This window comes from Diceros bicornis, chromosome 6 (assembly GCF_020826845.1).
Source record: "Diceros bicornis minor isolate mBicDic1 chromosome 6, mDicBic1.mat.cur, whole genome shotgun sequence".
In the NCBI taxonomy this organism is placed as follows: Eukaryota; Metazoa; Chordata; class Mammalia; order Perissodactyla; family Rhinocerotidae; genus Diceros; species Diceros bicornis.
This window is the reverse complement of record NC_080745.1, coordinates 52,774,638-52,785,915: the sequence shown is the minus strand read 5'-3', so window position 1 is coordinate 52,785,915 and position 11,278 is coordinate 52,774,638. Positions and strand designations below refer to the sequence as shown.

Below are 11,278 nucleotides of genomic sequence, written 5' to 3'. Positions count from 1 at the left end.
GAGTAACTGGTGAATGGTTGTCTCCATAAAGAGGGTCTGGGTAGCTGGAGAACACAGATGAGAAGGAGACTTACCTTTCATTGTATATCCTTTTCTGTTTTTTTTGAATTCTACATCATATGCATATTTTCTAAATTTTAAAACAATTTATAAAAAATGTTCCAAGCAGCTGAGTCCAGTTTCTCTCACTTTAAAAATCAAACCAAAAAATCAAGTCAAATAAAAAGCTAAACTCAAAAAGGATTTGTATTCTTTCCCTACCCCTCTTCTCAAATAATTGATTAGTACCTAAACCTGGAAGACAGTGTGATATAGGGGCACTTAATTTCCATGGATGACTATAGAAATACCCAATTAATTAATAAGAATCCAAGGTTATTAAGTGTATTCCCAGAGCCAAACACATTATGAAAAACACATAATACTATGAAAGAATTATTGTTCTTTTACAGATGAGAAAACTGAGGCTCAGCAGATGAAATAATTTGCCCAAGGTCACTACACAAAGTAAACTAGTTACATTTCTGCCCTGCAGTAATTTAAAGTAGTGAATGGTTCCAATCCTTTCTACAGCCTATTGTTGGGAGGATTTACACTTAGTCATAATAAGCACAACTTTAAACATAAATTTCTTTTATGGAAGAGAGTTTGCCATACTCAAAAAGCTACTTGTATTGTCATCAGTGTGCTTTAAGCAGTTTATAATTTATAACGACTTTTATATCCCTAAGTATCCATTTGAAATGCACTAAAGCAGTTTCACTAAAAATGACTGGTTTGTGAAATCAGTTTTCTGAGGGTAGTAAATGATTTCTGGCATTTTTAATGGACCTTTTTTTTGTGTGTGTGAGGAAGACCAGCCCTGAGCTAACGTCCAATGCCAATCCTCCTCTTTTTGCTGAGGAAGATCGGCCCTGGGCTAACATCCGTGCCCATCTTCCTCTACTTTATATGGGATGTGGCCACAGCATGGCTTGACAAGTGGTGCGTTGGTGCCTGCCTGGGATCCAAATCCGTGAACCCCGGGGGGGGCCGCCGAAGCGGAGCGCGTGCACTTAACCTCTGCGCCACTGGGCAGGCCCTAATGGACATTTTTTTAATGGTAGCTGAGTAATTCATTAGTTTTATCTTGTTGTCTTACAGACTACCACAAACTTAGAGACTTAAAAAAAGACTCATTTATTATCTCACAGTTCTGGAGGTAAGTCTGGGCATAGCATGGCTGAGTCCTCTGTTCAAGGTCTTATAAGGTTAAAATCAAGATATCAGTTGTGCTGCATTCTCATCTGGAGCTCAGGGTCCTCTTCCAAGCTCTCGCTGTTGTAACAGGATTCAGTTCTTGCCGATGTAGGATGGAGGTCCCTATTTCTTTGCTGGCTGTCAGTCAGTGGCCCCTCTCAGCACCTAGATTCCACCTGCCTTCCTTGTGATGTGGCCCTTTCTGTCTTCAAAGGCAGCAATAGAAAATCTCCCTCAAGTCAAATCCCCCTCACACTTAGAATCCCTGTCTCCAGGAAGAGCCCAATCCCTTTTAAAGGCTAACCTGATTAGGTCAGGCCCACTCAGCTGATCATATCTTAAAGTCAATTGACTTTGGACCTTAATTACATCTGCACAATCACTTCACAGTAGCAACTTAATTAGTATTTGAATAACTGGAGAAGGTGCATATACACCGGATGGTGGGAGTCTTGGGGGCTATCTTCGAATTCTGCCTACTATAGGTAAATGATAGGCTGAATGTAGTATAAATATTACCATCACCACCACTAAGCCTGTCCACTCCACCCCCTGCTGGGCTACTTTCCTGCCAAGAATCAAAGCAGGGGATCCATTGCCATTTTATTTATATTTATTTATATAGGATCACATTTAAATAACATCTTGTTTTCATCTTACTTAATCTGAGCCTGAAAGACCCAGGCGCAAAAGAATTTAATATCCATACCTCCACTTTATAGGTGGGAAAACTGAGGTTCAGGGAGATGAAATTAACAGCCTGAAGTCCAATAGCATCTCTGTCTCCATATCCCAGGCCCAAGGTTCTTCATATACTGCAGAATTTGATTTCTGTAATATTTAAGTACCATCATCTCTTAGTTTTATTTTTCAGAATTTCTAGGAAGAATTGTTTTTTCAGACCTGTAAACAGATATCACAGAAAATCATAAAAGGCAATGGTCTTTCTGTTGCATGCAGCATGAAGAAAGAACTCTATACCGATAGGATCATGTGGTAAAAAGCACTACCATGTACATTTTTCTTTAGGGACATATTTTTCAAAAAAACATAACTTATGATTCATTAAGTAAATTCAGCAGATGGAAATCAACTAATTTTCAAGTTTGTTTAACTGAGGCAACACTTCTTTTGCTACTTTCATGTCCTACGTGGTAGTTAATACATCTGTGGGTGTGTTTCAGGACTTCAAGCTTTTATCTTGTCCCAGGTGTGACTACACCAGGACGTGGTTTAGGCAACAGTGTTAAACCCACATCTAGTATGATGTAGAATTAACTGAAAATGCTCCAAGCTTCTATTAATCACAAAGAGCACTGTAATCTTTATAGGACCACCCAGACTCCAACTTAACTCTTTCTTCTCAAAGTTTTAAACTCAGCTGGAGTTCTTACAGTTTCAGTCTGTAAGAACAGACTGAAAACTTCAGAATGTGAGTCACAGAGAAAGCAGAATTCCATAGAATCATTGAAGGTGGAAAGGTGAAATGGATTCTAGGTAATTCCCACTCCTCGTTTTACAAAGGAGGAAAGTGAAGCCCAGAGAAATTCAGGAATCTGCCTAAGAGCACACAGCTTGGGAAGTGACAGAGCTGAGACATAAATATAGATCTTTTGGTTCCAAATTCAGTACTCTTTAGTTCACTAATTGCATCCCTTGATGGAAAATGTATTGCGTGCAGTTTTCCACAAACACTGTCATTTTTGTAACCAAGAAAAGTGTTTGGATGTAAGTTATTGGAAATAGAGGATATGAATTTCTCCCCCTGCCTATTCCAAAAGCTCGGACCCCTGTGTCTACTTTCATTTCCCCAAACCTTTCTTCTGCTGCCATCCATGGGACCTAACTCAAACCATCTGCACATGGCTGTTTTCTTTGTTCTGGATCTTTGTAACATGTACCAAGGTCAGTGTTGTTCCAGGGGTGGGGCGATGGGAGTGGTCCACCCGCTGAACAGCAATTGCTTGACCTTAGACCAATAAAATACTTTTTGGGGGAGGAGTATTTTATCACTGACATTGTTTGGAACTCCTGGCATATAGTGATAATAAAAAGCAGACTTTCTTTTAGTCAGTTTTATTATTGTTTTAAATTTTTTATAGACACTGTCTTCCCATTGCCCCTTATGACACTGACCTGGATTGAAGGACAGAAATCCCCTATGAGCTACTCACTTCTGCAAGACTTCAGGGTCTTTAGAAAGTGTTCCTTATTCAAGGGGGGGGGGGTGGAGAGGCAAAGTACCATTATAACATTTGAAGGTACATGTTATTTTTATAAATACATTTGAAATTGTATATGAAATGTTATGATGTACTCCAAAGCACCATAAGGAAAACCACTTTGGTAAAAAGGCTGATTGTTGAAAAGCCAGAGTCTTAGAAACTTGTCTGGGTATACACAGGATTTTCAACTTAGTGTGTCCTCATTAACCAAGAACTTTTAGTTTTGCTTGTCACTGGGCTCATAGAGAAGTGGACATTTTAATGCATTTCAGGTAGAAGATAGCCTGAGGATTAAGACAGCCTCGGTCAAATCTGGCACTGTGACCATAGGCAATTTACCTAATCTGACTAAGCATCAGTTTCTCCATCTATAAACAGGAATGAATAATAATACCTGCCTTATAGAGTCGTCACGGGGATTAAAATGTTAATCATATCAAGGCTTAGCTCTGTGTTGGCACACATTAAACACTCAATAAATGTTGACTATCACAGTTGTCATTATCCAGTGGCTAAAAGATTTAAAAATTTTTAATTTTTAAAAAATGTTTTCTTCTGACACAAAATTCAGCATATTTTATTTATTTCTCCAAAATATGGAACACGAAAACACTCTACAGGTATTGAAGGATATAACCTCACTTTGTTGTGATTAAGATTTTTATTTCGCAGATTTCTCCAAGGGCACTAGATGGCGACCTTCTCCTTTAAGAAAAAAAAAAACTAAGGTTTCATTAATCCCTACTTTTACTTTGACAGTTGAAACTCACTGCTACAGGTGTAAAAGCAAACAACAGGTAAAGTCACGTCTCTGAACACTAGATTGTCAGAATCATAGGATTTCTAGATTTTCAGGTTTCAAGCTAGGAGCAGCATGGTAGGGAAAGCATCCTGTATGGGCATTGGGAATCCTGGATTCAAACTTCTGCCCTTGGGCGATCTTGGACTTTACCTTTCAAGATCTCATTCTCTTCCTTTATAATATGAGGTGGTTGGGTTAGATCATCTTCAAAGTTGCTTTCGGCTCTAAAATGCTATGATTTTTAATAATTTAATGTTTGTTCTTCTACTAGGCTATCTTAAGCCTTCCTTGTGCTCTAAATTAAACATTTCTTAAGCCAATGGACAAGATTTAATGTCACTAGGTGTCAATATTACTTTCAGTTAAAGCTGATTTATGCAAAAATAAGATTAATTTTGGAAGATAGGGATGAATTTAGAGTTCTGAGCTGGGAATGTGAAATCATGGTGTAAATGTTCCTTTTTTTTAATAAGCAGGAGAAACATATTTGAATAATATTTGCATTTAAGATAGTGTAAGACTTGAAAAACCTGTCTAAGAGTCATTTTAAAACTATTTCTCTCTCTTCCATAAATAAAGTTGAACCTATGCCTAGATTTTGAATGCGATAAAAGTTTTTTTCTAATATATTATTTTTAAATGTCAATTATTTTGAGTGTTTCTAGAAGGATTATAGACATTAAGTTGTTCATAGAAGCAACAGAATAGTAACTATCAACAAAACAGAACCTTTTCTCAAATATGAGTAGACAAAGCCAGTCCTGAGCATCTGGTGCAATTAAGAAATTCAGAGGTGGTTTAATGTTTTTAATTTAAAATAATCAGATGAGTAGAACTACAGTAAATAATAATCTCCAGAATAAAATATATTTTAGGGTTTATTTATAAACCAAAGTATCTGCCTGCTTTTCCTTTACTTAGAGGTTTAGACAAGGTAGAAAGATTTTTTTTTTAAATAAGTAGCCAGTGATTATACACTGATCTTTCTTTTTAAGGAAACTTTCTGTTTCAGAGAAAATCCCTTGGTATCTTAGCTTGCATCTATTTTTTTCCTTTAAAAAAAGATTTACTAATTTGTTGATCATTACCTGAAGAAATACTCCTCCCACATATCCGGATAGACTCTTAAACAGTAATTTATGTTGTGAAAAATGCTCCCTGTGATGTATACGTATACAAAAAAGAAAACATAGGAATTAGCAATACTCGGGCTCAAATGGGTAGAAAAATCCCTTGACCATAGCGTGAGGTGATGGATGCACAGGTGAGGGGGAAATATGGATTACAGACGCAATTGCTCCCTACAGCTGGAACTGGTAGGGTGAGCCAGCAATTTAGCACTGGTGGCTGTGGCCACTTCACAACCGTGGAAGACGATGTTGCGATATAATTTGGACGCTAGATATACAAATTTTAACTGTAGCAGATGAAATAAAACCCAGACTCTAAGAAGTTTACAGTCAATGCCTGGCCTTTCTCTTTTTGGTAAACATTTGGCTTATTACCATATGCATGTTCATACAACTTCCCCACCAACCATTTTAGTTCACTATTTCCAGTAAAATTTTTCTGGAAATTAAAAATTTTACTGGAACTGCTATTGCCCTGTCATTCTTATTACTTGGGGTCACAACCACAGGACTTCACAATAAGAAACACACGCACACACACACTCCCTCCCTTATCACCCAGAGCAGAAGAGAAAAGGTGGAAACAAAGATGAATTTATGCAAGTTATTGTCTAAAGGCAATTAGTTTAATATTTATGAAATGTTACACACCACACACACACACACACACCACAAAGTCTTTAGGCTCCAGTTACAAGCGCTGCGTCATCTGCCAGATCACATGGTAATTGTTGCTATTTCAAGGATCAAGTGGCATAAAGCTTCCCCCCATCCCACCCCTTTCTTTTGGTACCATATAGCGTGGAGGAGTGATTACTGTGTGATGGGGTAAGACCAGGCTCTCTGATCCAACCCTGCAGACTAGAAACCAGCTCTCGGTGGGGTGGCGCGTCCGCGCGCGTGTTGTGTTCTCACGGAGTGATTGGGAAAGGGGGACGGGGGAGGGGGTCTCAGGGGAGGAAGGGCAGCTCTAATTGGTTTCTCAATGAAAGATAATCACCTATTCCCGGGAGAGGCTGAGGATTAGCACTCTGCCTCTCCTCTCCATCTCTTTTAGACTTCTCATCCTCCCCTCGGTGCTTTTAGTCCATTCAGCAGAAGTGGATCGAAGAAAGCGGCTCCTCGCGCCGCATTAGGGGCAGCACACTGCTGCGCTCTAGTACTTAGCGCCCCATTCACTCGCTCACTCCGCGCTCGCCTCTCCGGCTGCCGTCCCAGCCGCCGCAGCCGCCCGAGAGAAAGTTTCGCGGAGGGGCTCAGGGAAAAAATGAGCGAGCTGGAGGAAGACTTTGCCAAGATTCTCATGCTCAAAGAAGAGAGGATCAAAGAGCTGGAAAAGCGGCTGTCAGAGAAGGAGGAGGAAATCCAGGAGCTGAAGAGGAAACTCCACAAATGCCAGTCGGTGCTGCCGGTGCCCTCCACCCACATCGGCCCCCGGACCACCAGGGCGCAGGGCATCTCGGCCGAGCCGCAGACGTACAGGTCCTTCCACGACCTCCGACAGGCATTCCGGAAGTTCACCAAATCCGAAAGGTAGGCGCCAGGGCGCGGCGCGGCGGGCCAGAGCGCAGGCCACCACTCCGGGCAGCGGGCCGAGTGCCCGTCCGGCGGCGGCGCAGGGGCTGGGGGCTCCGGGCTGCAGCGGCAGGGGCTGGTCAGCGCAGGGCGCCCCCTGCTCGCCACACGCGCCGAGTAGGGGTGGCCCCCGCAGCCCGGGAATGGGAAGTGTTTATTTTTATTTCTGCCCATCACGTGCTGTGCTTGTCTCTGCCCGGCTGGGAAAGGCGAGCTCCTCGGGGAGACGCGCCCCTGTGGCGTGGGGGTGGGGAGAAGGACCGCGGAAAGTTTTGTCGCGGCCGCTAACTTGGCCACTCGCACCCAGCTGTAGTCGCGCTGTCTCTCCTTCGCGCGCCCCTATGAGGGCACCCACGCTGGGACAGAGCCCTGCCCATCCCCAAGCCTGAGAGCTTGCCTGAGGACCCACGGACCCAGGCCACGGGGCATGCTCAGTCTGGCCGCTGGAGCCTCCCGGGGAGGGGCGACAGGAGGCTGGACAGGGTTGGGTTCAGTTTAGGGACTGAATTTGCCCAGAACCCGGTCCCTGAGAGGAGGGCACAGGGGCGGAGGGAGGCGGGACAGAGGTACGTTTCTGCTGCAGGGATCCGGCCTCCGGGAAGGAGGGTGGCGGGGAGGTTTCTCCACAGGGTCACTTTCCAGGCAACTGTGATGTCAGCAAGAAATTGCAAAGAAGCCCCACTTTCTGGATGTTCGTTTGCTCTGTTTGTGTCCCTCCCAGAAATGCCACACCTTGGGCTGCTCTGGGCTTGGAGGTGGCTCGGTGACCTTGCACCTGAAGCAGATTTCGTGCTGTTGGTCAGCTGTGTCCTAGGGTGGATAATGCCCCCTCCATGTTTGTCTTGCTTCTGAATCCCTCCCGGGAAAAGTTGGGATGAAGAGGGAGGGAGTTTGTTCTCTGGGCGCCTCCAGGCTCCTTCCTTTCCTCCTCCCGGTACTTTGAGAGCCAAATCCTGCCAGTTCAAAGTTGTATGTCGCTCGTTCGAGGCGTGCAGAGGAGGCCGGGCTGTATGGGCCACAAGTAGGAAGCCTTTGCACTCCTCTCGCCGCCTTCACCGGAGAAAGCTGATCGATTGGCTGCAGCATTAAAGCGCCTCTGGACATTAGGGAGAGGAAGTACAGACTCCAAAGCCCATTACTGGCTTTTAGTCTCTGGAAGTGCACGGCCGAAAGTGCATTTCGCAGGATATTGAATATTCCATTAGGCGTGCCTTCATGCCCGCCTACATCTTACCCCTTCCCTCTTCTTAGATGGCTTGGTGTCTGAGTTTGGGGCCCTCAGGGGACCCCTAAATCAGTCCCTCCCCCTTAGCTCTCTGACTTTGAGGCCAGCACTTTTAAAGAGCGTGTCCTCTTGTCTGGTCTCCATCCAGGCCAGTTCCAGAATTCTCAATGCCCCCCACTCCTCCACCGCAACCCCTTCCTTGTCTGCTTCTCTTGTGGGTGTGTGTATGTGGGTGTGTGTTGAGGGTGGCGAAGGAGGCTGGGCAGGGGTTAAGAGCTGTTAGAAGAGGGCCAGGAACTGAGAGTGGGTTGGGGGGGAAACACAGGAATCAGCCAGAAAGGCTTTGCCTTAGGAAGTGCAGGCGCCTTCTAAGCAGAAGACTCAGGGGACAGCTTTCAGATTTCCTGAGTGACACTACACTTATGAAGTGACACTGTCCACATGGCACCTTTTAGCCCAGCCGGCCTTGAAAGTCCCTATCGGATGGAACAATGGCATTCTTCCTTCTCTCAGGCCAAGCCTGCGAACAGCTAATATTTGGCCTTGCCCTTGCTTGGGAAGCTGCTGCTGCGTCCTGCCTCAGCCCCAGCCCGGCTGCGCATTCCGCGGCCGCTGCCCTGCCCCGTGCTCAGCAGCTGGAATCAATCTGCCCACCTCCTTAAGAAGCCACTTCATCAGCGGTCACCCGGCAGCTGCTTGCCTCCCAGGGCTGCTGGGCTCGGGCTTTATCGCATTTTTGAAATTTCAGATCTCTGTGTCTGGGCTGTGCCCCCTCAAAGAGTAACCAGCGCCGCTTCACAGCAGAGAGATTGCCCTAGGGTCTGCAGGGGACAGGAGGAAACCCTCCCTCCCTCCCGGAGTCCACTCTCATTCAGGAGCTAGCTCTCAAAGAGGCACTTTTATTTTCCCTCACTAGAAATCTCTCTAGGAACGAGAGGAGTTCTTGTCTGTACTGGGAGGAAATGGCTGATCTTCCGTATGTACACAGCCGCCTCCTTTTTCCATCCCTCTCCCCTACTCCCCAACATTTTCGTGTTAGGGGTAGGCACGTTCATCATAAGAGTGGATCATGCGCAGTAGAGATCGAGCGCATGTTTGTGTCTGCAGCAAGTTGCTGGACTGCTTTCCCACTCCCTCTGTGCCCTGATTTACGCTGGGACTGAGGGTAAACTTTTTCCCATTCAGCGCTTAGTTTTATACTTGCAAATGGAACCGTGGAGTGTATTTTCAGCAAGCTGACTCATTAGAGTTTAAAGACTTTTGAGGATAGTAACCGTTGGAATTAGGTACTCATCCTAACACTTAAAGAGACAGTACTAACTTAATTATTGGCGAGACACCTTATTTTGGCCAAGAAAGGGAATAATTTCAAAAGTTTATTTCTGAGATAGAACATTTAACAGCAAACAAGAAGCTTTCAAAATAAAAGTGTATTTTCTAATTTTCAGATATTTGGATTTGGGGAGTAGATATTCCATTACCTCGTGTGTCCTTTGTTAAAAGCTATGCTGTCTTCATGGGCTTACTGGGGCTGAAAGAGACTGGTTTATTGCAAAGATAGTGTTCAATTTCAGTTGCACCAGGATTTGAGTGATAGCTCTTTGTGCTATGGGTTCATTTCAAACTCTACTAGGACACTCAGTTTTTATACAAATGAGAAAAGAAATATATTTTGAAAGTATAGGAATTCTCTTTGGTGGACGGAATGGTAAAAGAACTTTTGCCTATACCCACTGTTTTGAAAATGATTGCGATTTAAAATATTTACATAATAGGTGGCAAATATATCTTAAGCATGTATTACAGTGGAAGGAAATGGGAGAATTCACCGACTGTTGTAATCAAGTCAGGCCAATTAGCTAGATTTCCATGTGTCCACAGAGGGTATAAGGCACAATCTCCATTAAGAATGATCTAAATATCTAAGGAATGCTTAGATGAAAATTATACTAGGGAAGGCAAGATCTGAGCTTGCAGCATAAGTATCAAGTGTACAATATGGTGATCATGTTTAAAAAGAAAACATCCGACATTGCAGTACTTGTTTTCAGACCCCTTAGAAATGCCCAGTAGGGATCAACTGATTATCATTGAAAACCGTAGGCTGTTTCGGATGACGATGATGATATTTTAAATTTATATATCACTTTCTGCCAAATAACTCCAAGTATCTCACATAGTTTTCTGTGACCTCTTGATTCTCTTCATGCATATACTCCACATCAAGAATTACCTAATATCCTTAATTCTTTCCCTTAATTTTTTACACACATCTAAATTCCTTATTTTGGCTGCCCAGTTAGCTGAGAAGACTGCACATAGTTGTCATTTTTAAATTAGCTTAAGCAAAGGTTGGAATCAATGTTACTCTATTACAAGAATAATAGATTGTATTCCAAAACCATTGGAGCTATTCTGGTCACAAATCCCTTGATTCTTGATGATGTAAATTCATCATTTGGAACTTGAACTTCCTTCCACTGGGACATGGATGCTTTGGGATGGATGCCCCAGAAAATGTATTGCCTTTTGCATCTCTGATTTGATTCAGGTATGGTTTAACCTTTAGACTAAATCAAGGATTTGGCCTAATTTTGATATAAGCAAGTTCAATGAAATGAGTGGGTATCAGCTGAATTCTGGATGCAGCTTGTTAATTGTGTAAAAAATACACAGTGCTTTAAAATAGCAATGATAATAAAAAAGATAGCTAATCTAAGCTCTTCACCTGCAGTAGCTCATTGTTTTCTCACAACAATCCTACATGACATACGTGCTTTTCATGTGAGGAATCTGAGGCTTGAAGAGGTTAAGTCACTTGCCTAAGATCTCACAGCTAGGAAATGCCAGAGACAAGTTTCAAACCCAAATCTTGCAGTTTTTAGAGCCCAGGTTCTAAGCTGCTACACTACATAGCCTTGGAATACGGCCAGTTGCATCTTAGTAACTGGTGAATCCTTCTGAATAAGACATGAACCTGCCCTAAGTTAGAATAGGATTTTTTTTTTTTAAGTCTTAGAGCCACCTCTAAACTGACTGCATGAAAAAGTGACTAATGAGCTCTTGTATCCAGCACACACAC

The 11,278-nt window shown here is 43.3% G+C and overlaps 1 protein-coding gene across 1 annotated transcript in view; it reads left to right on the top strand.

The window, feature by feature from the left end:
- The first annotated feature begins 6,526 nt into the window (after nucleotides 1–6,526).
- PRKG1 (protein kinase cGMP-dependent 1) overlaps nucleotides 6,527–11,278 on the top strand; it is a 1,198,754-nt gene continuing 1,194,002 nt past the window's right edge. Inside the window, exon 1 of the mRNA XM_058543436.1 lies at nucleotides 6,527–6,929. Within this exon, the coding sequence (XP_058399419.1) occupies nucleotides 6,664–6,929 (266 nt within the window). The 5' untranslated portion in view covers nucleotides 6,527–6,663. The remainder of the gene's footprint in view (nucleotides 6,930–11,278) is intronic.